This window comes from Rhea pennata, chromosome 6 (genome assembly GCF_028389875.1).
Source record: "Rhea pennata isolate bPtePen1 chromosome 6, bPtePen1.pri, whole genome shotgun sequence".
Taxonomy (NCBI): Eukaryota; Metazoa; Chordata; class Aves; order Rheiformes; family Rheidae; genus Rhea; species Rhea pennata.
In genome coordinates this window covers 4,949,418-4,977,282 of record NC_084668.1, presented here as the reverse complement: position 1 = coordinate 4,977,282, position 27,865 = coordinate 4,949,418, and the positions used below count along the sequence as shown (strand labels likewise).

At 38.8% G+C, this 27,865-nt stretch overlaps 1 protein-coding gene across 1 annotated transcript in view; it reads left to right on the top strand.

Moving 5' to 3' along the window:
- Nucleotides 1–27,865, top strand: part of ARHGAP15 (Rho GTPase activating protein 15) — a 309,776-nt gene that overhangs the window by 195,536 nt on the left and 86,375 nt on the right. The window contains exon 10 of the mRNA XM_062578853.1: nucleotides 10,138–10,215. Within this exon, the coding sequence (XP_062434837.1) occupies nucleotides 10,138–10,215 (78 nt within the window). The remainder of the gene's footprint in view (nucleotides 1–10,137; nucleotides 10,216–27,865) is intronic.

Genomic DNA, 27,865 nt, shown 5'->3' with positions numbered 1-27,865 from the left:
AATTGCAAATGAGAGCCTCAACTCCATTTTAAGTATCCAGTTCTGCTAGCATAGCATATTCTTTCAATCAAAAATCCAGAACTGAGCTGGTCTAGTTTCTTGTAGCAAGAAACAGATCCAGCCCTTTGTGTTACGCAGCGAGCACTTATCTGCCGTGCAGATGAGCACTTGTGAAGCAACTGCTACCAAGCGCCCGCGTGATGTTGCTGTAGCTACGGTGCAGTTCCCCTCTGCGCTGCGGAAGAGTTCAGATCTGTTCCCGTGCACGCCGCAGCGCTGCATGGAAGTTGTGAAAAGTGTCCACAGACAGCTGGGCAGGACCCCTTCTTGAAGATAAAGATAGATAACCTTGATGCAGCTAAGCTTGAACAGAGTATGTCTTCCCGCTGTCAAATGAAAATGGATCTGTTGTTAGTTAAAAAGAGGAATATTGGGCCTATCTGGACTCCTCACCTACATCTAAAACACAAAGGGGTTATGGAAGAAGCTGTTCTGTGACATTCAATTTCCATCCTAAATATAACCCTTAAATATATATATATATATATATATATATATCTCTGTAGGCCAGGCAAAGGTACTACAGTCCAGAAAATGCAAACGCCTTACCCATTCTGGCTGGAGAAGGTTACGTGTGCCCAAAGGTGCAGCGCTTCCCCTTCCAACCATTAAAAGTCCAACGAGCAGCAGTACTAGTCAGGATGGGGAGGTGATGTTACTGAGGTCTAATTTCATCTCTCAGTATTGTGAAAGACAGGGAAAGATTTTTTTTTCCCCTGCTGTACACTAAATTCTCTTTAAAGTCAGCACTGGGAGAAAGGGATGTTTGGAGGATTGTATCTGTCTCTTAACTTTTAACCACAGTCCCTACTGCTGTCAGTGGAGCTGAAAGCACTGCATAGTCCTGTGAGAAGAGCTGGATCCCCTCAAGTACAATTTCCCTTAGCGTGCTGATGCTGCTCAGAAAACACCGCCATGGTGTTGGTGATGATGGATCCCCAAATGAAGCACAGTTTAAGCAAAGTGGGAGGATTTAGCAAAAGTGCATAAATTTTTTTTGTATGCTACTGTCTGTAACGCGCAGATCCTCAGCCAGTTTAGCGAGCATAAGTTACAGCTGGCTTTTGCTGGAATAGTTTATGCTCTTGACCCTCCTCAGTTGTGTAGCCAATAGGGAGTTGTCAGGCTACATGTGTTTTTAAACTTCTTTCAGCTAAATCAGAAATCCAAAAGCAAAATACAGCTCTCAGCAGTATCATGTGGAGTTGTGACACTCCCTGGAGGGCTCGGGGTCCATAAACCAATGAATGGATTACAATGAGGCATAAATGTAGTATTTTCATCCATGACAGATATAATCTTGAGCCTGTATTTTCCATGTTACTTAACTCTTTCAGAACGTAATGTGTGACAGAAAATGTCTTATAATGCACATTGCAGTAAATATCAGTCAACTATGCTTTATTGCTGAGCTATACATGTTTTCAGAAGTTAACAGGCACAGCTGGGATATGAGAAATGGCAATGTTGTATATATTTCTTGAACATACAAAATACCTTGGCTCTCTTCTCCCCCCACCCTCCGCACTCCATCCCCAGCTGTTCTGTTCGTGTCACCGAGTGGGTGAGTTTTTCCATCGCCAGCTACCCCCTGAAAGGACAACCTTTACTCAGACTTTCATTCTCCCCCAAATAAACTGTATTATCCACATTGTCATCACATCCAAATTAGACTATCACAGTATATATTGCAGGCACACACCAACAGAAATGGTAATGGGTAGAAAGTGGTAAATTGTGCACTAGTAGCTGTACCTAGCAGAAAATGCTTGTGTTTTAATGTCTTCTGATTTTCACAAAAACGACTCAAAATTCTCTACCTGAAATTCCCATCCCTCAATCAGCATCATATAACCCCCGATACCAGTCCTATAAAAATTTTAGGCTTTACATCTCTCAGGCCATAAGGCTGCTTATAAGCTAAGAGAAGGGGTTGCTGGTAAAGGAGCACTCTGCTTTTGAAAACTCCTGAAAGACCATTCGGGCACCCCAAAAAATGTGTACATGATAAATTAGCAAAGAACCATATAAATCTTTTCTGGCAGAGAAGTTAAGCACTGGTCAGAATACTGACCTATATGTGATGAGTAGTGACTGCAGTAAATGAGAGCCGATAGGAAGGGTGAAGCAGCTATTAAGACAGAAAAGGAAAACCCAAAACCCATAATTTAAACAATCAAAAAAATAAATACTAATATGCCATATATAGAGAGAGAGTGAGTATTTTCAAATGTTTGGTGATTTTAGGTATTAAGCTATGTTGCATAAAGGAAGACAATTGTGCTATTATAGTTAATGCTATTTTTTTAAAACTGCCCTTCCGTTTAAACCAGTGAGCTGACATGTGTACTTGAGGTCTGTGTTTGGTAGGGGTTTTTTTCCCCCTATATCATAAACCTTGTTGATTTAAAAAGTGAACAAAGATGAATCAGGTGGTAAATATATTCATGTAATCATTTTCATTAATAAGATGTTATAAATAATAGAGGGGAGGTTTTAAGTGTATAATTTTCTGTAACACAATTGAGATTTTTCCACATCTTCAGCAGTAAGTTAATTAAAATCACCTGCATTTTCTTGGGCGGACACCAAATGGATTGCAAACAAAAACAGATTAAAATAGCTGTAGCTCATGGCATACAGATGACAAGATTCACAAAGAGGACAATCTGGCAATGAAAGACCTCGTCTTTTTCAAACATTTTTAGAAGAAATTCAGCTCTTGTGAGTCTCTGTAAAAAGACGTTTGTAAGTGTTTCGCTGAAAGACTAGAATGGTTTTGTTTCTGATCCCATGATGAGTGAAAGAAATGTTTAAGAAAGATCACTTTACAGAGAGATTCAGACTGAAATGTGATGACTGTGATTCAAGCCAAGCCAAAAATTACAGCTCAGAATTAAAGGGGATGGACGTGGCTTGGGAATCCATTTTCCCACATTCCTGAATCTCAATCATCCCAGCCAATGTTTAAAAGAAAATACAGTGGAAAACAATGAGGTCACTTTGTTTAGCTGCAAGCAGTGGGACTATCAGAATGGCAAAAGTATATTTTGGAGGTAACTGCAAAATTACAGTGAACATGCTGCATGTTCGAGGGCTTCATTCAAAACAAAAGCTTCAAAGCTTGTTTTTGATTTGTGTTATTGCGAGCCTTCTGAGCAAGTCTTGCTGTTTCTGAGGCTTTTAAACCATAAACTGCTTGAATGTCAAAGGCAGAGCAACACAATAGGGAAGAAGACGTAAGACACAGCAGCTTGATTTAGGCATTAGGCAGCAGCCCTGCATATGAACTGTAGTTCATACTAGTGAACTGTATACTAGTTTAAACTGCACTCGTTTTGTACTGTCACTACCCTTATTTATTTGTGTATAAATATCTATGCAGAAATTCTACCATCAAGTGATATGAAACAGAATAAAGTATATCATCCATCATCTTCACTTGTTACTTATTCTCAGTATGTAATGCTCATATTCAATGTTGTAATTGCTTCCATTAAACAGTTTCTACAGGATCTAGAAAACAATAAGATCTTAGTCAAGCTTTTCTCCTTTCATTGCATCTCGAAGTTATTACTGCAAGAAAAAATTAGATCCTTTTTTTAACGTAGAAATGCCCCTCATCTTCTTGATACTATTGCAGTCAAACATAGAATTATTTCTCGTTAGCCAATTTCCTAAAGAGACTCAGCAAACTTCATGTCAAACACCTCCTATTGAGTCATTTCTTAGCTTGTTAAAGCCAGTACATTTTCGCCCTCCTTTATTTCCCCCACTACCTCTGCCTTTACTAAATGCTGATGCAGTGTTGGATTGCCACTAAACAGTAGAAAAAAGAAAATCTTGATCATGCTGCTGTCAGTGTGGGCTTGTCTGTCCCAGCCCTGCAGCTGGGCAAGGTGAAGGTCATGCATCTAGTACTAGAATCATGTGCCTAGTACCTGCAGGGAGTTCATCTCTCCACCTTCTTTTTAAAATGATGAATATGTTTTAAGCATTATGTTATTTATTTACTTCAGTATCTTCTGTTCTACTAGGACTCTTATTTGTAGTGCCTGAAGAGGAACAGTCTCCTGCCTGCTTCAGTCTGATGTTCCCCTTTCCATAATTCCAGGGATCACATTAGTCCTGTTTGTTATACCACTGATCATGTTAAGCTAATCATCTAAAATAATGCCCAAGTACTTTATAATCTACGTCCAGAGTTTCCACAAATATTATCCTGTGTTTCTCTGTATGAAAACTTATTTTACTGTGCTGCAACCATTCAAGGTGGCAATTCAGACATCCTGTAACTTTACCTGTCCTCATCGTTATTTAAAACTTTCCTGATCTTTGGGTCATCTGCTTCCTTTGCCAAAACAGATTTTACATCCTTGTCCAGATGCCTGGTAAGGTGTTGGATGGCACCGGACGGAGAACTCCCCTCTTGAGAACGCTGCCAGTAATGACCTTGTTAGCAGATAGCTCCCATTAACTACCACACTTTGAGGGCTGTCATTGAGCCAGTTTTTAATCCATGTAATATATGCCCTGTTAATTCCATAAAATGCAAGTGCTTTAATCAAAATGTCATGTGGTACTAAGTCAAAAGCCTCACGGAAACCCAAATATACTATTTCAACACTGTTGTCTTTATCAACCAGACCTGTCAAAAATCCAATCCTGTCAAAAAAATGCAACAAGTTTGCTTGATAAGGCCCTGATTTCCGTGAAAACATTCTAGTTGGGATTAATTATATCTCCCTATGAATTATTTGTTCATACAGTCCTGAATTAATTATTTAAGTAGACTGTCTGGGACTGAGGTCAGTCTAGCCAGTCTACAAGCGCATCCTGCTTACTGCTTTTAAAAAATCAGAACTCTTCTGCCAGTCTTTCAACCTTATCATTTTCAAGTATTTCTCAATACCGTATTTTATTTGCAAATGAGAGACACGAGTATATCATGATCACTGATAGGCGCAAACAGATTTTTTATGACAGTGATTATCTCTCCGTCCTTCAGAGCGACTTCCAATCTACCTCCTGTTCAGTCTCTCAGGTTTGTTTATCCTTGTCTGTCTGGTACAGCTATCTAACGTGACATTTATATCGCACCTACTTGCACAGCAGTTGAGTACCTTCCCTGGGCGAGGAACGGGACCGATCTGCAAATCAGATGTTAGATATGGTTTTCAGCCTCATGAGCGTGATCCTTTGACAGAAGTCAAAATTTAATCAAAACGCGGATAGTTATGATGACCAAAATGGCAATTTTGTTCAAGTAGAACCAAGCAAATACTGGGGTTGGTCTCTGCCCCCCTTCGTCGATCCTTTCCCCGGAGCCGCCCCAGAGCGCACCCGGTGCTACCCGGCACGACACCAGCTCAGGCACCGAAAGCCGAGCTCAGATAGTCCCACGTCCAGGTGGAGCTGATGTTCAACCTGAGCTGCTCCAGCTGCCTACCAGCTTTCCCAGTCCAAGTCTCCTCAGCTCGCCCAACCTCTGCATTGCGCTTCCTTTCGCACAGATGTGTCCAGCGCTGCTGTTAATGCCTTCAGGTCCTTTTTCTCTCTGTATTGGAGCTTGTTTACTTGTTCCCTTGTCTCCCCCGTCATCTATTTCTCTGCTTTCCATGACCTCAGACAAAAAGATTGCTTTTGTGCTCCTGCATTCACCTGGAACTCTGGGCGCTTTTTCTAACCTAATCCAGATACAGAATTTTTAATGTTTTCTTAATTGTGGAGCACTCTGTAATATTTGGAGTTTATAGCACTAGATCTGTGAACTTAACGTATTTAACATGTTGAACTTACTTACTTACCCATTAAAACACTTCATGATTTTCCTTCTCCTGACTTGCAAATATTGATCCTTTTGTGAAACATTATCTCTGCTGTACATTGTTTTGTGGTATTTATCTCATCAGACCCATTATCTTGCCGTTGGTGCATTTGCTGCAGTCACACATTCCTACTTCTTTAAATGACTTCATGCCTCCCTTTTGTGCCCTTAGTAAACTTTTTAAAAAGTGTTTATAAATCAGGTATTTATGGTAAGATATATATGAAAACAGGAGGAAAGAATTATAGTTTTAGGGAGAACATACCCTGATAATGACCTCTTAAATATTTGTAAAGATAGCCCTGGGCATCTGAGCCCACAAAATAGTTTATAATACAACAGCTTGATTACATAATGATACTTTAGTTTTAAAATGTATGATCTTTCTGTTTATGGGAAGGCATAATAGGCTCCTTTGAAATACAATATTTTTGCCCTGAACATAACTAATTTAAATGAAAGGACTAACTAAAGAATGTCTTTCTTCAAGTTTGTACTTCACTTTGTTGTTGAATCCAGCACGATGATTTCTTTCATAAAACTCCTACCAGGCCTGAGGACCACACCTATTTCAGGGTATATTCACTGTGAAAGCTGCATGGATTCCTGTGCAAGAAGGTACCCCTAGTATCATTTATAATAGTAGGTTTCCGCTTCAAAACCTTAAAAAAAAGAGAGATCTGTATATACACATACGCACACATGCAGAATTTTATTTTATATTCAGTTGTAAGATATTGTGAATTATAGATTAAGCTCAGGCAGAATGCAATGTGATTTAGGAGAGGGATTTGTTCTGTGCAACAAAAAAAGAATTAATGAGAACATTTCATGCAAGGCAGTTCACAAAGCATCAGAACTACCTCAAACGATGTCGACTCAGATCCAATGTTTTAAAAGTTATGATGTATTTGGATAAATATATCACCTAAACTATAATTTACCTTGTTTTCAGTGTTCCTCTGTACTGCTAGGCTCCAGCTCAAATTACTACTGGAACTGACACTAAATTGCATGCATGGTTATTTTTACATTATTAGCAGTTTGGCTAGAAGCAGGAGCGCCAGAAATGCTCTTAAATAAGTGTTCTTGTCAGATCTTCAGCGCAGTTACACAGAGAGCCTATAACAGTGGTTGTTGTTCATGAATCTCAATCAAGCCTGAATTCTGTTGCCTTTTAACTTTCCCATCAGGAGTACTGTACGATTTTTTAACAAAAGTAGTGCTAAATATTGCTTGTATTTACTCAGCTAAACTGAAGTACCTTGAATAAGTTCTTTTCCTAGATTTCTTAAATATGATAAAATCTGTGGTGGCAATAATGGATATGATGGTGAAATAACTATGGAAATAATAGTGAAATAATTATTGTGATTTTTTCTATTTGTGAGTCCATCCTATTCTCAGGGTCCTCAAAAAAAAAAAAAAGGAAAAAAGAAAAAAGAAAAAAAAAAGATAAAGCAAACAAAAGACTTGTTCTGCTCTAGGGCAAAGCCCGATGATTCGACTCAGTGATAAACACCACTCTAAAACACAAGGAGGTCAGCATATAGCGAACAAACAGACTTTATTACAATATTTTTTTTTCTGAAATGTTCTTTACCGCTATACTTTAACGCCAGCACCAGATAGGAAGCTCTGAAAGACTTTTGTTTCATCTTGTTCCCTAAGTATTTATAGCCTGCTGCGAAGAAACACTGACAGCAGCGCAGTGATGTTTTTATTCTTGATAGAGGTGCCCTTAAAAGTGAATTTGCTTTGAAAATTGTTCGCAGAATCAGGACATCAGAACCTTAAAGACATCTATCTCGCTCCCTCTTTCTCTCTCTTTTCCACTTAATTGGCTATCCAGAAGAAGTTGTTAACAATCCAGCTAAGATAATGTGGTCATGAAAAGGATGTCCAAATCCACCAGTTTACATTGGTTTGGTTTGGCTTAACTTTCAAAGTTTTTGGAGCAGAAAGTTGATGGCACGTGAACACTATAATTGGCTTGATATTCTTGGATTTTTTTCTCTCTGCCATATTGTCTAGTGTCCAAATGAAATGCTAATCAGACCTCATTTCAGGACCAAAGTAAATTTATAACAATAATAAGTCACGTATATACTCCAGATCCTTTTGCAAGATGTAATATCCTCCAATTTACAACATAGTTTGTCATTTTCACTCGATCTGGATAATTTATGTAGTTTGATACCAAAGGGGCTGAGCTGTTCCAAATTGATGCTATTAATGTGAGACATTGCTATTTCACGCAAAGCGGCATGTATTGCTTTGACTTCCATATATCCACAAAAGTTGAAACTGAACTGAGTTAGATCCAAACAAAAGTTAACATTCTCTTTGGGGGTTTTTATTGTTGTTCGATCTTTTTTCCTCTTTACTTTCTGGTTTAGACTCTTCAATTTATGTGATGCAATTCTTAATCCCTTACCACAAAAGACCTACTTTCCTAAACTGGGAAATTACTCTCGCTCTCTCACTCTCCCCTTGCAAAGACAGAGTGAGAGTCTTCAGTTTTAGGATAGAAGTGCGTTACTTACTTAAACATTTTAGTAATTTCCCTTTGCTCATATGTTGTATATCCAGTGGATGGATAACTTCCAAGTGTTCTTGATTACCAAATCCTTTTTGATTTCTCTTAAATAAACTTTTTCTTTATCTCCCTGTAACCAAAGGGGATCTTCCTGAAATGAATCATCACTTTCAGTATTAGACTGAAGGCACCCACTGGTGCAGGGTAGAAAACTGCCTAATAAAAAGGCCTATATAGCCAATGCGTAATATGAAATTATTATTCCGCTTTAAAATAGATTGTTTAATGTAAACCAAATCAGGATGTTTCTAGCAGGATAGCCAGAAAATAAGAATTGAATTTTCTGGAGCGGGAAAAAAAATAACTTTATTTGTTTTCAGTTTGTATCAAAAGGAAAATTAAATCTTTTTAAATCCTTCAGGAACAGTGAATCATCTGCCAAGAAGTGATGAAAATGTCTTTGAAATGAAGACTGGAACCTGACTTTACTCCTTCCTAGTTAAGCACTTTTACAGCAGGGCTTCTGACATGCTTTCTGACTTGTTTTCACTCTTTCCTGTACTTTCAGTTTTTCCCTTTCCTCCATCCTGAAGTGGAAAAAAATCCCAGTAAACACATTGTCAAAACTGAAATATTTCCTGACAATTTTTAGTTTTGACAAATTAGCATTTTCCAAGAAAAAGGCTTTCTCTGAAATTGTTTGCCAAAAGCTAATTAAAACTTGTGTTCCAAGTGATGAGTAGCCTTAAAAAAACAACTCAGATTGGTATAGATTCTCTTAGCTTCTTGTTTACTTTGAAGTTTTAAATGTGAAATGAAATGCGCAGTTTTGTGTTTTCAACTTGTAAGCGGGCAGATTCGTCCGTTGCACGACAGCTCATTCTCCCGGGAAAGGAGAGCAGTTCCCACGTGCTCTGAAATGCTACAGCTATGCAACTTGGGCTGGAAGTGCTATTTTAAACAGTCATATCAGCAGAGCTTGCTGTGGGAGATAATATGTCACAGAAGGGAGTATGACATCTAGCTTCACCTAGAAGATAAACCTTGAGTAGATATGCAGGGAGAAACAAGACTGTCAGGTTGTCCTTGAAAAGAATGGCCTATATTAATGGAGATATTTACTCCAGGGCATAAGCTATTTGGGATATATAATTTCATCTTCAAATTCATCTGGTCTGCTGGGAAGAATAGAGCAGAGAAACTGTAGTTGTGTGTAGTCTCGCACACGTCATGATTTCATCGTGGGCATCTGACTGCTTTATTTGCAGAGAGGTCACAGCTTCGGAAAATCACATCTGACAAATCCAGGTCTCTGGCTGAGAAGTTTCGCTCGCACTATTAGTGCAGACTCTATATGGTTAAGCAGAGCTACGATACTATCGTGTAGCATCACAAACAGCCCTTCTGTATAACCCATGATCTGATGCACTCTCCTTTTCCCATCACACTGAAATACCTTTGCAGAACTGTATTCTGCTGATAGAATTACAAGATAATTATAATTAGATGTTTTATATTCATTTAAGTTAATCTGCTACTTTTGTTGTTTTAACCAGGCAGGAGGCGCTTCAGTTTTTGTCAGGTGGATTGTTTTTCAGTTGTTCACTACGCTGTTCTTCTTCATACTTGTTAGGACATTTATGGCTTCTTGACAGACGCACAAAGAAAAATACTTATATGATCTAAAATGAAATATGTGTTTCTCTTTCAGGTCTAGATGTTGATGGAATATACAGAGTTAGCGGCAATCTGGCAACAATACAGAAGTTACGATTTGTTGTCAATCAGGGTAAGTGATTCCTCCACCCTGGTAATGTTTTGTTTAGTACTTAACTGTCTCAGATGACAGTATTTCAGAATCTGCTATGCATTAGTGGCAAAGAATGATGAGCCATGTTTTGGAAAAGAGAGGAAAGAAAAGGTAGAAATATATTGCACAGAGGGAAATGTTAGGTTAGAAGAGAGGAAAACAAGCACTGGAGGCAGAGGAAAATCATAGTTAAATAGGAGATGAGAAATAAAAAATAGGAGGAAATGGATAAATGAAAGAAGGTGGCAAAAATAAAGCATAACCAGAAATCAAAGAATCCAAGTAAGAAAAAAGAATAAAGGGAGAAACTGAAGATAATTTTGATGTTGAAAGTTAAACAAAAACGAAAGTGGAACGGGGATCCAGAGCAAACTTGAGAAAGAGGAAAAAGGTCCTGGAAAAAAAGTGAAAATGAAATACTAAAAGAGGAATATGGGCTTTATCAAAGTTAGTGGAAGATTTACTACTGATTTCAACAGAGCAAAGATTTGATTCCCAGAAATGAGAAGAGAAATGATAAACGTGGGGAACATGAGAACCAGAATTAGAACTAAATGCCATGTTACAGTTTCATTTAAAGAACTTATTAATTTTCCACAAATATGACCTAAATCAGTCTAACATTGGTCACTAGCTATTTTGCTACAGGTATGAAAGCCAATATTGGTGGCTAATTAGGAGAATGCATCACAAATATTTTGACTTCTCTGAACAATTTACCATTCTTGGCAAAGACTAAACATGCAGTATCCACATTTAATCTTTGTAGATATCACTGATGACAGTGAACCTCATAATCTTGCTTCATGAAAAACAAAACGAAGCTGCTCAGAAATTAAATAAAGTCCCAAATCTTAAATTGCATTAAATGCTTCATACAATTTTGAATTAATCATGTATAAATGCTAACGTGCTACAAATTTTATCATAGAATCGTAGAATCAGTAAGGTTGGAAGGGACCTCTGGAGATAGTCTAGTCCAACCTCCCTGCTCAGCAGAGTCACCTAGAGCATGTTAGACAGGGTTGCATCCAGGCGGGCCTTGAAGATCTCCAGAGAAGGAGACTCCACCACCTCTCTGGGCAACCTGGTCCAGGGCTCCATCACTCTCACAGGGAAGAAATACCCCCTCACGATCAGGCGGAACTGCCTGTGGTTCAGTTTCTGCCCGCTGCCTCTTGTCCTGTCACATGGGACAAGTGGAAAGAGTTTGTCCCCGTCCCCTTGACACCCTCCCTTCAGGTACTTGTCCACATTGATCAGATCCCCCCTCAGTCTGCTCTTCCCCAGGCTGAAGAGGCCCAGCTCTTGCAGCCGTTCCTCAGAGAGCAGATGCTCCAGCCCTCTGATCATCTTTGTAGTCTTACTATTTCTTAACTCTTTCTAAGTTACCCAGAGACTATTGCCAGAACTGCTAAATATTGTGTATTTGTACAGTTTTTGGAGATGCCCTAGAGAACAACTTCCCTAATTGGTTTTGTACTATAAATAAACTAAGTCCTATGCATAAACTGTGACCTGTAACTCAAAAATTCTTGTGATATTTGTGGTGGCACATAATAATACATCTACCTTCAGGTCTCCATTTACATTTCTAATGAAGGTTTCAGGGCAGCAGTAAATATTTGCCACCTCCTTAGCTGCCCCAGATCAGTTCAATCTTCAGATGAAACGGGATGGATGGTGAACTCCAACTGATGAGAAATCAGTATTTATATCAGTAATTTCAATGAGACTGACATCAGCCTCATGGTCTTGACTCCTTACTTGGGTCCCTCAGAATTATATTTGTAATTTAATTATATTTGTGTATTGAGAATATAGTCTGGCTTGGCATCCAAATTATTGTGCACTGTATTTTGTTTGAAGACAGAGCAGCAAAACTAGGCTTTCCTGTCCTTCACTCCCTGGGATCTTTGCTCAGGAAAAAAAGGTGCCATAAAAATGAGGGTCTTGTCTATCATGCCTCATGGCATCCAAAGGTTAACATACTTGAGGTTAACTTTGCTGCTCAAGTTTTCACCTAAAACAGATGGGTTGATACTGTAAAAGCTGGACAGAAGTCTAGCTGTTTTTCTGTATCACAGAAGTACCAGGCACCTTTTCTCTGACTTATTCCACTTTGAAAACTAAATATATAAAGGTGAAATTAATGGTATATTAAAGCCACTCTAGCATTGTTGCACCTGCAAGAAATCTGACTATTGAGTGGCCAAAGGAAATTCAAGAAAAATACTGCCTCTGGAGAACTATTTTATCTTTTTATCTGTTGTGATACTTACTGTTTCTTCTGTTAGTCTTTGTTGATACAACTGGGGCAGTCATGTGTTTTATATCATGGAGGAACAGATTTTCAATGGGAAGTGAAATTAGCCATTCAATCTTCTTATGTGGCTTTAAAAATCTCAGCTATAAAAATATCTGCCCCAGTCCGTAGTTAGCTTTTGCTCGGGAATACACGTGCAGAAGGACCAAGGGTCGTCTCCTATAAACGCTATAGGACACAATTGCAATCCTCGCGGGTGACAATAGTACCATGCGTGAGGAAATGAGACAGTTTGGTATTCCATCCCCAAAAGAATAATCCAGTAACTTTTTAATCAGAATATTCAAGAAGCAATGCAGCCACAAAGAATGGCTTTTAAAATATTTAAAACATTGTTTAAATAACACCCTTTCTTTGTGCGAGGTGGGAAGTTGTAGGCTGGGAACACTCGGTCCATGGAGTCACGGTGTGGCTCTATGGATAGGGGTGTGTGTGTGTGTGTTAGCATCCTGTCTAATATCACCGACTTCCAGGCTGCTGACAGGAAGCTTTATACCCAGTTCATAGTCCCTTCTAATCCCTAAATGGACTTTAGAATAGCTGGATCCACAGATATTACCTCGGAGGTCCATCAGGCAACAGCAAAGAAATTGTAGGGGCAAAAGGTTGGTTAGGCAAGGTGACCAGAGTGAGGAAGGGATCTCATCAGCTTTCTGCCAAGGGATTAGCTCGGGCTCAGGGGCTGTGCTTGCTCAGCTCCCGGCACGTGCTTGAAAGGCAGCTATGGGGAGGTAGATGGTGGGAACCGAATTTGTTTAAACTTGGGCTTGGAAGGACAAGAGCAGCCTCTACCAGATGTCCCCCAGGGCCCCTTGCCTCTCTTGGCTTAGTCTCTTTACCTTCATTTTTCTGCAGTTTACACTGGAAAAGCAGTATTCTATATATGATTTTTTGGTTATCATTCCAGGATGGAATTTTTATTTTAGTGAAAGTTTAATTATAAACGCAAACAAATGTTCTAAAAAAGCCTATTTGCTTTGCAGTGCTTGACTGTACGATCAGTTCTTATACAGGTGAAATATTTAAGGGGTTGTTTCTTTCAGCTACTGTATTTTACCCACATTTGTAGGGTATAAATAATATTTGTCATATTGAAAATGAAACACCATAGAAAAGATTCTGCTGTATCAAAATATTTTTATTAGAATAATCTCAGAGTGAAGCTGTGTTTGGCCCTTGTTTGCATTGTTAATGTCATCTGCAGCATCAAAAATGGAATAAAAGAAAACTAAGGGAAAATGAAAAGAAAACAATTTAACAAATGACAGCTTTGTCATTAAAGGAGTAAGAAGAAACAGTAAAAAAAATTGAAAGATAACTTTAAAATTTTAGGTTGGGGGGAGGTTTTGCAATAAAAATCGGTCCTCATATCCGTTCCATTTTTTAAACTTTTAAACTACTTTGTGTTTCATTATCATTTCTCAAGGTAGGCAGCTCCTGAAGAGGGCTTTGAGCTTGCCACAAGAGCAACAGCAATACAAACTACCTTATTTACTTTATTCCTTTCACAGAGTTTTTTTTTTTTTTTCTATAAATGTCTATTGATATCACACCTTTTCTGCTTCTCTGCAACAGGATTATCTTTTATCTATGATTTATTTTCCCATTAAGAGCTGAAAAGATCATTTGATCATGAGATGGCCAGCCTATAACATCTCTCAGCACTTTTGAATCTCAAAGTCATCATTTTTCAAACCACTGAATCAAGGCAGTAGAAGCTGTTTGGAACACTAGCGACATCAAGACATTCATACTTTTCTTAGTCTAGAAGTGCTAAAAGAATAGTGTTTTTTAGAAATTAAATTAGCAGCAGTTTAGTATTTCTAACTATGAACTTATGGCAGAGGCTTCTATAATAGCCAGAGGCATTTGTCAGAGGTCTAATCCTCTTATACTTTTTATATTATTGGTCAAGAATGACAGCTGCAATTTAAAATACATTTTTAAAATGGGCTTTTTTTGGTGCTGCTTGACAATCTTTTGAGATTTTACGAAAAATCTGAAGGACTTTTGCTGATTTTAAGCACAATCCAGTAAGCTGAAGCCATCACAGATATTTTAAAGAGTATTCCTTTAAATCACACCTGTAATAAAGAGGGCAAAATACTGCAGATGGGTCTATTAAGCCATGTGGTAGTTTGAGGATATATGAGGGATATCCAAAGCATTGACTCTTTTGATCCCAAGGCCGAAGGCTGAGCTGAAATGGGCTCTTAGCCCATGGGCAGAGTGTGGTGGAGCCCACCTGAGGCTGTTAAGGCCATTAGTGCCCTCAGGGCCCTGGAGCAGCTCCTCTTGCAGCTTGGGAGGCTGCTGTGGTGTGGAGCAGAGCACAGTAAGTGGGGATGGCTGGGAGGTGTGCTTCTGATCTGAGCAAAAATGCTCATGGAGGTGCAAAAATGCCTGAGGAAAAGGAAAATATCCTGAGGGTTCTTCAACCGTCAGGGTGTTGGTAGAGGGAAAGTGGAAGTGTGAGCTCCTGCTCTGGTCCTTGTATGAAGACTGGAGACACAGCAGTGAGGAGGTAGGATCTTACTTCTTTATGCCTCCTATGCTAATCTACTGAGTAGCTGGAAAGGCGTTCAGTTTCTAGGACTGTCAAACAAGCAATTTTCATGAGTACTAAATTAACTGAAAAAATAGAGCTATAAAGGGTTCATAATACATTGCCGAAGCACTAGAATCCTATCCTAATGCATGTATGTTCAGGGAAACTAACCATAGAAATACAAATTTCAATACTTATTGGTTCTTTCAGCAAGTGTTGGTTCATACATAATACAAGAGCGTTCTAATTGTCTTTATATCCAACGCTTTGTTTGCAAAATGCGTGGTATTTGCAGTACAGATGACCTTTGGATCCTGTTATTTCATTTGGAATACCTTGTGTGTTAACTGCAAAACACAATGTGCTGTCCAAAGGTCAATTACTGTGTTTTTACTGCTCTGTTACTATACTTATGTATCACAGACGGGGGGGGGGGGGGGGGGGGGGGGAAGGAAGAAATAAAGAGTTTTTACAGGGGCTAAATATTGTGTTATTGCAGAAAGGTTCATTTTTTTTTATGGATCATGTAAAAGAATAGCTGGAGGTATTTGAATTGGTAAACTACCTTGGGGAAAAAAACAGTGTTTACTCTTACCCTGCCATTGTCTTGGGTCAACAAATAATATTTTGGCAAAAGAATTAAAATATTTCCATCATTTCTTCTCTAAGAATATACTGAAATATAATTCAGTTTTTAAAAAATTAAAAATAAAATGTAAACCACAAACATGTGAACTGATTGTGAATATTTATTAACTAAATAATTTAATAATAAAGAAAATGCCTACTTGATTAATTGTTACAGAGTAAAAATTACAATAAAACTGTCTTGATCAGTGCTTTGCAGAAGCACCATTACTGTCTGTGCAGTTGTTTAACAAGGATTTAATTGGAAAGATAAGTGAATGCACATTTAAAAGTATTGTTAATTTGCTTTATAATCACCCCATCCTTCACAGTATTGACAGCACCAGGCACAAACCCCTTTCTCTTTTACAAGTATTATTTTCCATATGTGCACAATAAATTCTGAAGCAGTAATTGGAAATTTTATGGATTTCAACATACCTAGTGTTTTGAGTTTATAGGTGCCATATCCCCTCTCTAAAGGTAGCTCCTAGATGGCATTGAAAGTAAAATTATTGCCTTTGTATTACTCACAGGCTTTTCTCTTCAGTTTTTGAATATCTAACTCCTATTTTCTTTCCATTTGGAATATTAACAAAATCCTCACTGCAACATTAGTTTTGATTTAACGAACAGTAGCCATCAAACCCCGCAAGATCTTCCACGTGTTTATATTCCATCTGTACTTATATTTCTTGTTCTAGAACGGTTGGGATTAATCTCACTGACAAGTAAGTCTTGGACCATATGAGCAGCTAGGGATGATACCTTCAGCCAGCAGGAGCCTTCAACTGTCCTGATGGTTCTTTATCAATGAACAATGTGGGAAAAAGGAACAAAATCTTGTGGGTTCCCCCCCCCCTTTTTTTTAATATGGCTGATTACATGAGCTTGCTGGAACCATATGTGTGAGCCTCGGTTGTTGGGAAACAGGGTTTTGCGGTGGGCTCTGCCTCGGTGGGCAGAGCCTGGGAACCGGCAGAAGACGGAGGCTTTAACTTTAAAGCCCAGCCTCAGGCCCTAGCAAAGCTCTCCCTTGGCTGGTCTGCGTGATTAAGTATGGCCCAGACAGGAAAGCCTGCCTCACTTCTGCCACCACCAGAAAGAGTGGTCCAAAGTTCGTTCTTTTTATTTTTGTTCTCCTCTCTTCAAGCTATAAAACTCTGGCAACAGAATAGGACACACAATAGTTGGGGTATCAATTAATGTGTGTGAGCTACTAATATGGGTTCTTCCCTCTTTCTCTGCATTTGAATGTTGATTTCAAGATACAGAATATTTTTTTTTCCTTCAAAAGAAGATGTGATTTCACATCTTATTCCTCTCTTTTCAGGAGGAAGAAAAAAAAGCAAGAGATATCTATAGTACCACAAACACTGGTACTTTAAAAAAAAAATTCTATAACCAATTCTTTGTATTCTTTTGTGAATATAGTACATCATATACATAAAAGGATGATAGAGCTCTCATAGTTGGTGTTTCTTCAGTTGAACTAAGTTTGTTCTCAATGTCTTAAAAAAAAAAATCAGCATTGCAAGTCTTAAGTTCCCAATCTTTAGCTCTAGACACAATATCGCTGTAGTAGTAGTATTGTTGTGTGCTTTCTTTTCGACAGTTTGAATGAGTGTGTAGATTGGGGAAGAAGAGGCAGTAAACTAGGTTAGTGTGGTCAGACACAATCATACCATGAATTTTATGGCATGTATTGTATGACCGAGCATTTAAGGCACATCTTTTATTTCTTTTCTAAACGCAGAATATTTGCGTCACAACAGCGTTTTGCTTGGTAACACTCCAAGAAGTTGAAGAACTTCTTGATAAACTCTGAGGAGGTGTTGAGAAGGACTGAATTTTGAAGAGTGTAGCAAGGGATTGCCTTTTTTCAGGATGCTCGTAGTTGTCATGGGTGACTTTTTGTTTGGGTTTGTTGTTCTGATAGTAACGCTGCAGGAAATACCACTACTAGGAGTCCTAAAATAACAAGGGAAAGAAATTTATTGAGTCATTTGTTAGAAAGCTTTCCTGTTATTATTCCATCATTCTAAAAATTTTACAATTAAAATTAATATCCAGAAATTGAGGGGTGCCAGGCATATTTCTGCATAAACTGCCAACTGTCTACTGTATTTTGAATGGGATGATCCTCTGCTGGAAAGAGAGGGATACCCCAGATAACAAGAGAGTTCCTAACAAGAATTCATCATGCTCAATGTCTTACAAGATCATGATGTGGCCTAATAGATTGGGAATTTTTCTCCCATGTGGTTAATAACAGTGATTCTGTGATTTGTATATAAAATTAGACAACAAATACAAACTTACAATAGGGGTCTGCAGTAAAACAGGGCAAGGTTGTATGTGGGTGTATGTTAGAAGATATTATGCTAGATGGCACTAGGCAAGATGTCACCACACCATGGAATAAGACTTTGGTATTTGTGGTATTTGGTATACTGAGAATGTAAGTACCGTAGTAGACATAACTATTGTAAGTAATGAGTGATTTTGGTTGGGGGAGGATTTTGGTAATGTGTTTCACTATTGAACTTGACTAGTTGTTTTAGTGAGAGATGAGAGTGCTGACAGCATGACCGGATGCCAATCTAGAAAACTTAAATCTAAAGCACCTCTTGCTATGCTCTTTGGAAAGTTATGCTTCTGTGAGAAACCGTGTGTGCTTTTACTGGTTGTCTAATTGGTGGATAAGGTCTATGTAAGAAATACATTCCTGCTGAGAATAAACTAGCTTCCTAAAGAAAATCTTCAAATCACTCATATCATCATTTTATATTGATTTTAAAATTGAACATTCCTGTCTTAAAAAAAAAAAAAAAGTATAGCATAACCCAGTTATTGCCCATGTTACTGCATGATCCAGTGGAATATTTGCATGAGCTGGTTATCATGCTCCTGGAATGCTGCTTCTCTTAACAGATTCTTTGGACATTTTGGGCTTGGTTCAGTCTCCTAATCCTTAGCATCTAGTGCCATTGTGGAGGATCTTGTGCATCAGAGTGATCCTCACAAGGCTGGCAGATGTGGTAGAGGATATACAGAAACCTGTGCTTGTGGAAAGTGGGTGTTAGAAGCCAGGTGAGATGCCTTTGTGCATTTAAAAAGCATTAGATGCCTATACAAAGGCAAATGAATGAAGCCTTATTGACTACACTGTTTCCCTAAGAAGACTTCCACTGTATACATGTATATTATAAATATTACTTATTTAGTGTGCAAAGCAAGTAACAAAAAAAAGCTTTAAGAAATTCTAGTATGGAAAAATTTGTACTATGCTGTCATGCTTGTGTGTGTGTATATGTGTGTATATATACACAAATATATATATATAAATATGTATGTATATGCCATTTCTTTCCCTTTCTCTCCCAAGCCTTAATTTTCACTTTAGACCTGATATTGAGGGGATTATTAAATATATTAATTGTAACACTTTCAGAGGTAATCACACTGTATTTTAATTTCCAAGCTATGCATGGTACCAGAGTCTGGAAAGTGAGAACATAGCGTAGCTCTCACTTGAGTTTTCAGCTCTCATCTGAGTGTTAACACTGCTCAGTCTGTAGCGTGCCTGGTGTCAGCAGCAGTAACAAGGACCGTTCAGATCTCTTGGTCAAAGGTCCTGCCTCCTAACTCTACTGTAAGAATCACAGCCTAAATCAAAATCCTTCACATGGCCCTCATTTCCATACCTCGTCTCATCCTGTTGTGATTGTTTATATAACATGCCTGTTATAATATTTCCAAATAATTAAGATGCACAAAATTAAATAGAACAAATAGTTTCTGATTTTTTTCCTTCACTACATTACAAAGAGTAGTGAAGAAGCAGCCAAATTTGCTGACTTATCCTTTTTTTTTTATTTTATTTCCCTGCTGTGCACTCTGTTTGCCTCTTGTCTGCTGATATGATGTGGAGATTTGACTCAGTCGTGAGCTGCAGTCCAGGAGGACACTGGGGACATAACTGGGCAGGAGATGTTGTGAGGTGACGGTAACCTGGATTTAGGTTATACCATACGCCTGCTAGATATCTCAGAAGGCTCTGAGCATGGCATTCCTCGTGCCTGACAAGCCGAGGAAGCAAAGAGTCCTCATCTACCTGAAACCATTTTTAAGGTCTTGTAGCTGAACTTTGGTCACAACTCAATTCATCACACTTAAAATCACACAAGCTATAAAGACCACTAGGTAGACTGTGATTAGGTGAGGAAAATCTCTTGAAAGACAAAATGATAGTGTGCCATTGCATTGGATTTTTACTTATTATAGTATACCAAAGAGATTTTTTTTAAGTGCAGTCAGATAATTAAAAAATAAACAGGGATTTCAAAACACATTTCCGTCAACCAACATTATGTGCTTATGATACAGAAGATTGAGAACGACTTAAGTAGATAGCATCACTGAAGAGGAAGGAGGAGGAGATAACTTGCTTCTAGCAGGACTTTCTTTAGTTGATTTCAGAAGCCTTTCTAGAGTGGCAGCATCACATGGAAGAGAAAAGGAAAATGAGAAAAAAATGTTGACATCAGCAGAGAAGGCAGGATAACCAATTTTAAAATAAGTAGTAGCCAGTGCTCAGTAGGATAGTGTATTAGGCAAAATTGCACGATGTCTGACTTGGGATGGGTGGATGAGAAACTAGATAACTAGAAAACTAGAAAAACTAGATCATAACTAGAAAAAAAGGGCGGACTTGAGAGGGCAAACTCTGCATAAGGATATCTGAGTTAAAAAGTGATATCAAACAGGCGTCTGCAAGGGTTGCTGGAGCAATGCTGAGGACTTGTGGTGTCGGCAGCTGTCCTGCTCCATCTGAGGAAAGAAGCTATTACTTTTAGTTTTCCCGTGTTCTAGGCTTTGCACAAATGAAGATGCTAAAGCATCTTAAAGAGATATGTATTTTTGAATCAGAGCCACATGATAAAGCATTTGAACATAATGCAAATAATTGCAAACTGATGTATCTAGCGTTTTTTTAAAAAAAGAATAAATAATTTAGCTTTACACATGGACAATCCTTGCTAAAAATTGCAAATCAGAACTCTTCTGTTTGAGTGTATTTTATTTTGTTAATGGATTCACTAATATGAAAGGCATCTAATTGTATAATGTATTATTAGTCATTTTCTTTGGCATCCTATTAACTTTAAATAATTCTAATATTTAACATTTTATAACATGCACAACAAAGTTCTATCTCCAGCAGAGGGAAAAAATGCATTAATAAATTTTTCATAACTCTTTGTACTCTGTATGTTGTGATACATATTTGAGCAGAAATGCTGAAAATTGAAACATAAAATAAAAAATCACATAAGGCAGTATTTTTAAAATATACATTGTAATACACTCTTGTCCTGTAAATACAAGAGACAGAACATAATTCAGTACAATTAACTTGTTTTAAATGTGGGTAATATATAAAGTATGGTAGGATGTAACTAAGTGCCTCTACTAAACATCTTTTCAGTGATAGCTGAACCAGAGTGTATAAAAATGGTGATTAATGTCTCCTAATGGAAGTGGTCTTCACCACAAGTTGTGAGCACTGTGGTTGTGGCCAAGCATAATAACCACATGCAGAAACGCTGATAATCTCTAGCAAATCCTAAAGTTTTCCTGGTCTAGAAATAAGACAGTGTATGTTAGAAATGTTGTCTTTACTGAGGTTTTTCTTTTGTTTTAGTAGGTCAGATCTTGTTCCCATGTATTGTGCAAGTATTAAGGGAATGAGCAATGGCTAAGCCGCTTAACAAATGCGTACTTTCCCAGCACCAATCTGTTTTCTGGGGACAGTCAGGCTAGTGTGATACAGCATCCTCTCAGTTGGGTGCTATTAATGTTAATAAAATGCACTTAGCACTTAACATCTCTAGATCTCAAAAGAGCTTGCAAAGCAGCATCATTATCTTTATATTATGGGTACGGAAAATGAAGGATAGGGAGAGTAAAAGATTTGCCCAAGTTTCCATGGTAAATCAGTGACAGAGTCAGGAGCAGAGCCAAAATCTGTTGATTTATAGTCTCCTATGTAGTGCACTGTGCCATTTCACCAAACTCCATTTGCCAAGCCCCTACTGCGTTCAGAGACTGCAGATAAGCCTGCAGTCGCCCTCCGAAATGTAGATTTGGGCTCAGAATAATGCAAAGGCAAATTAGATCTTCAAAATGCATAGCTACTCTGTGATGCATCTCCAAGCACAGAGCCACCTTTGCAAGGCGCTGCAGTGCCCGGCTCCGTGAATAAGCTGCTTTACATTCCTCCATCCTCGGGCTACGCAGCAAGGGGACCTAGCCCTTGAAGAGCCACAAGTACGCTTTACATGTGAATGAGGTCCTGGTTTTCATCCCCATGGTTATAGGGATGCATCTCCAGGAGTTATATTTTGCATGACAGAGCCTCATGGAGCCCTGAGTTTATACCCAATATTTCATAGTCATTTTTTAAATGACTATACTGAAATAATGTATGAGCAGGTACATGTATTGAAGATCTTGTGCTAACATCTCTGCTAGATACCAAAATATTATGAACTATATTTGGTAAGTAGGAAAATGAGGACAGACGTGATTGAGTAACATGCTCAAGGAAGTTTGTGGTGATTCAGGAACACAACCCAAATCTCCGTGTTTCCAGATCCTTTCCAGCCCAGGATCATCGTCTTTTCAGACCAAAAGCTCCAAAGATTTGGCTGCCTTTTTGCCATTATGTGTCACAGGAGAAAGCAGATAGGCCAAAGCCATCACCATTTGGCTATCTACTTTGGTCTTTTTAGGCATGCTCTCTTGCAGGAGAAGAATGTCATCAGATTTCCCTTACAGTTTTATGCCTCTGTTTATAGTAATTGTATCAGTGGTAATGGTAACATCCGTAATTAATTTCTTCAGTGTGTTTGCATGTCTGTATTTCAATAGATTGACCTTGGAGAGCAAAGGTACGCAGAAATGAGGGCAGCAAGGAATTATTTATTTCAGACGAACATAAAAATTAAATGCCTCACAAACCCCTGATTGCCTTATTGGCATTCCTATGGGGTGGCACGTCCCACCTGCTGAGAAGCTCTAGCTCAACCGGAGGCCTCTCATTTTCAGATTAAACATAATCCAAGGTATTGAGTGACGTACTCCGAGCAAGGGGGTCCTTTCTCCTGCTGCGTCTCCGTGCAGGCAGCTCCAGCCAGGCCTCCTCATGGTGTGGGCAGCATTTCTCCTTAGCGGTCGCTCTTCCATGCCAAAACTGAACAGTTTTGTCCCCTCCAGCCAAGCCTGGGCTTTCCTGAAGAGCTTGCTGCATCTAGTCCAATGTGCTGGGTAGGTGCTGCAGCTGAGGCAGCTCCTTACTTACTGCACCCAGTGTCTGGGATCCTGCCAGCAGCACGTAGGGCCCCATAACGCACTGATTTAATACAAACATTAGCTGCTGGCTGTTTCTTCTCTAGCAGATTGGCTGGTTGCAGTCTCGGTGAATAGGTGTGTGCGTGCGTCTGAGCTCAGCTTGGCTCTTCAGAGCTCCACAAATGCGTGCATGTGTCCACATCCAACTTAGCGGAGGTGCCAGTGTCTAAATGGGCCCTTAAAAATCTGACCTGTGCTTTCTCTCATCCCAGTAAGTAATATCAGGGAGATTGGAAAGACTTTAGGTTTGCAGCGAAGCTTGCACTGCTAGGTAATTTTGCGTATCTGTGCTGTAGAAAATGAAGAATTTAGGTTGGTCTTTGTACGAAAAAGCTAATATAAGATGGACAACTGTATTTTACATCCTTATGCGTTTAGAAGTCTCAGTTGGAAAAGAAAGCAAGATAGCAAGAAACACAAACATGTGTTCGATTATTTCTTGTTAAGCAAATGTAGTACTGTGAAAGATTGACAGCACAGGAAACTGGAGTCCTCCATTTATCCACACTTCATTTCTATCCATTTATCCACACTTCATTACTAATATCTGGCTTCAACAGCAGATTGTAACCATAGAAAGCCTATAGACTCTGGGTGAAATGGCACTCCCTTTTGGATCCAGTTTTATAAAAGAAAACAATTATTCACAGAATGCATGTCTTTATTCTTTATTGCATATTTCAAAGTCCCCATGAATACTCATTTGCATGTGACAGCTAATGCTGCATCTTGTATTGGCCAGTAAGAGGCATGATTGCACTAAATTGGAAGCAGCAGGCACAGGTTTTCTTTTAAGACTGGGGGTGGGGGTAGCCATCCACTCGCACTGTTCTCAAGTCTTCAGTCAACACGATTTTAGAAACAGTTGCAAGTCTAGTTACTGGGATAATAAATCCCAAATTAACTGAATATGCAGATTTCACTTCCATTAGGTTACACTCTTTAAACTGACATACCCTTCACTTTATCTTTTGTTAACAACCACAACTTTTAAAGCAATTGAGAAGTGGAGAATTGAAAACACTAAAGTTGTACTTTGGGAGTGAAAAATGAGGACAGTAACATTTCCCAAACAGATATTATTACTTCTTTTTTTCCTCTTTCTTTTTTTGATAAATCTAAATAAATAAGTTTGCTCACTCTGCATAATTTTTTTCAAATGATCTTTTTATCTGAATGACACAGAGCATAGCAGAATCCCAGCAATGCAGAAATGCTGTTGCCGGCAACGCTTACAATAAAATCTATGTATGCAGCAGCAACAGAAAATATTTATTTGATAACGCATTCCTATCCCCTTTTGAAATGTATGTAGTTCAGACTTGGAGGCTCTGGAAGATATTGAGATAAATATTTCTATGGTTTCTATGTAATCCTTTTGAAAATTATCTAGAATATAATGGGGACAAAAGCAGCTCCTTGAAAACTACCCGAAACTCTCTTTTCTTGAATGTAATCTCCCAGTAAAATAAGAGAACGTAAGAACTAGCTGCTCATAAGAATGAGAAGATTAACAAAAACACCTTGAAAAGGCTTACGATAGTAAATGACGGATCATGATCAATCGTCTCCAAAAAGTTAAAATTGAAAGCTGCTTTTTTCCCCCCCTATTTCTCAACAGCCACAAAGCTCTCAGACTCTTCGTTAGAAAGCCCTAAAATACCATATGAATTGTAGCTAGAACATTAGAAAGCTTTTTTGTTTTTTGGGTTTGTTTTTAAGCATTCACTTTAACATCTAGATTACCTGCAATACGTTTTTCCCCGGTTAGAAAACTATGCAAAACCATTGCATTCCAGTAATAGACAGGACTGACTTTGTAAGATGGATTTCAAAAGATCTGGAGGCTGCTGTTCCTTATAAAACTATGCCAAAGACTATTTAAGTGGCCAGTAATATAAACATTATGCTACTAACACTGAACAGTTTATCACATAAATATAATTGTCTTCTTTTAGAAGAATAATAAAAGCTGAATCCATATGTTACACATTATTTAAAATTGTTTTCTGCAAGATGTATTAATCCCAGCGAAGAAGCAATTCTTCTGCTATAGGAGTATAACAGCAGTTTTATTTTATTGCATTGTCATTGTTTAATTTGTTTGTTCCCAGTAGTAGTTTCACAGATTTTTATGAACTGTTACTTTTATGGAAAGTCGAGTTACAAATGATGGACGCTGTTTGCTTTCAGGAAAAGAAAGGTCACAAAGGTAGATAATGTATTTATTTATTTACTTAATGTGCTTAACTTTTTAAAAAATCCCTCGATTCTTAGCAGAAGCTAAAATAACTTGTGGTTTTTAGACCCAAGAGGCACATATTTTGATACTGCTCCTCAACAAGGCTGCTAGCTCTGCAGTCTATTCAAATTTCGGAGTACAATTTAAAGCTCAGATAAACGGCGTTTGGTAGCGATGGCTGTGCAAAGCTTACAGTTTATCTTTGCAGAAACATGATCATACAGCTAAATTTCATTTTGTGTATTTGTTTTTTATGAATTTGAACTGAATACTATAACCGTAACTCATTTGTTAAAAAACCTCACAGTTCTACTTTGGACTAAGTTATTTTTCATTGTTAAAAAAAAAAAAAAAAAAGACTTTTTTTTCTAGATAATATAAGGTTTAATTTCAAATCCGTCTGTTCCTGAATTTAAAATCATTAACTGTCACGTGTGAACCTGAATTCTAGACTACTCTTAGTGTAACTTAATGGCAAGATGAGACTTAAATAACTCCATGACAAAAAGCAATTTTCAAAAATTGACTGAATGTTTAAATGCAATACAGAAAAGGGGTTTAAGCTACTGAAATATTTTGGGCATGCTCACGTCTTTAACTGAGTCTGAAATACCTGGCCTATTTAAATCTGCACATCTAAAAATAATTTCTATTAAAAAAATTAATTATAGCAGCCCCACCAATAAAATTGTCTTTGCTTTGCAAGGCAGCTACAAAGTAAATGGAAGAGAAAGAACATAGTACTAAGGATTGGAAGTATTTAAATCACATTGAAAATTAAAATCACAGTACAAGAAAAATAAAAAATATTGTAATACTCCCTTTTATTTCATAGTTAACATGTTATTATCAAATATGCAAAATATAAAAAAAGTTTCCTGAAGTCAGATGCATAATGATTGCTTCTAATAGCAGAAAGAAATTTCTCTGTGCTGGAAAATGCACATTGTCTGCTTCGACTAACCCCGAGACTTCATCAGCTGGAAAACCACCAAGTTTCTTATTTGCTGTCCGTATCCCAGTAGGAAGTACATTGCCACTGCGTGCTGGAATCACGATCAGATCTTACAAACAGTTATTCTCCGTATTTTTTTTTAATTGGCTGTGGTTTGAACAGTCCTCTGACCGAAGATAGTCACCAGCAAAACTAAATCTCAGATTTGCCCCGTGCTGCACTGTTTTCAGTTTGTCCAATTTTGATTAAAAAAAAAAAAAAAATGCATTTTACGGAAGGGAAAAAAGACGACTTTTTTTGTTTTGCTTTTGTCTGTCCTTTTAACCCCCGTGCGCGTTGCCCGGGCTGCACGGCGCCGTGAGCGTCCACGCGTGTGCAGGCTTGCGCGCGCCCGCGGCTCTGCGTTGGGCGGCCGCGCCGCGGCGCCCGTTTCCCACCGCGCCTTTCGGCTCTTTCTTTTTTTCCTGAGAAGAGTTTTCATAGCCCTGGCCGTGAAGCCTTCTTATTCCAAACTCCTGCAAAGAGTCAGTGGAAGTTTTGATCAGCTAAGTTTTAAGAATTGCTTTTTTATTTTTTATTTAGATTTTGATGTAAAAATTTCACTTTTATGCGTTGCAGTTTTAGATCTGACAAGATGAATTCCAACATGGCCGTGAAACATCTAGCTCATTATTTCACATTATCATATATATTGGCCTAGACATATATGTGCTTTTTTTTTTTTTTTTTGGTTTGGTTTGGTTTTTTTTGCTGCCAAGGAAATTACAGCAATGCGTTTCTATTTCTTTTGTCTGCGTGACAGAGTGTGAGATGCTTAGGTCAAACGTCGAGCTCCGTTTTACATTATAAATACATTTTTAGATTAGGGCATACTTTTTGCGCATGTAAGCAGGATTGTTAGGAGGTATGCCAGCCGCTCTTCGGCCTGCGGATGGTTGTTAACACTTCATTAAAGACCATCGGGGATATTTTTAACCTGGATGGGCTCGGTGGCCGCCGCGTGTAGCGCAGCCGCGCGAGCCGCCGTGCAGGTGGGACGCGGGGGACGGCGCGGCGTGGCGGGTCCGAGGCGGCGCGGGGGTGTTTTTAGCAGCCAAGGCAGCGTTGCTTCGAGCCCTACCCCAAACGACTGCCCGAGACGGTTAACCCTCATCGTCGCCCCCGAACTGGGGTGATGCCACCCCATTGCTCGGCAGCAAGAGACCCCGCGTGGGAACGGGCAAGTGCATCGGTAGGGCGTGGGTGGAAGACAACCCCGACCATCGCCAACGGGGCTTTCCACCGCTGGCCGCAGGAAGGCGAGCGTGGGGCGGGAGGCGGCCCTCCGTCCGGGCCGGGAGCGCCGTTCCGCCTCCGCGAGAGCGGCGGGCGCCCTTCGCCAGGACAAAGCAAAACAAACGCGCTCCGCGTTCGTAGCCCGGGTTTGCTCTCAGAGGGCCGGAGTTCAAATTCTATTCGAGCAAGGCACCAAAACATTGGCTATTTCTCTCAGTTTTATGGAGCCTTAATATCTTG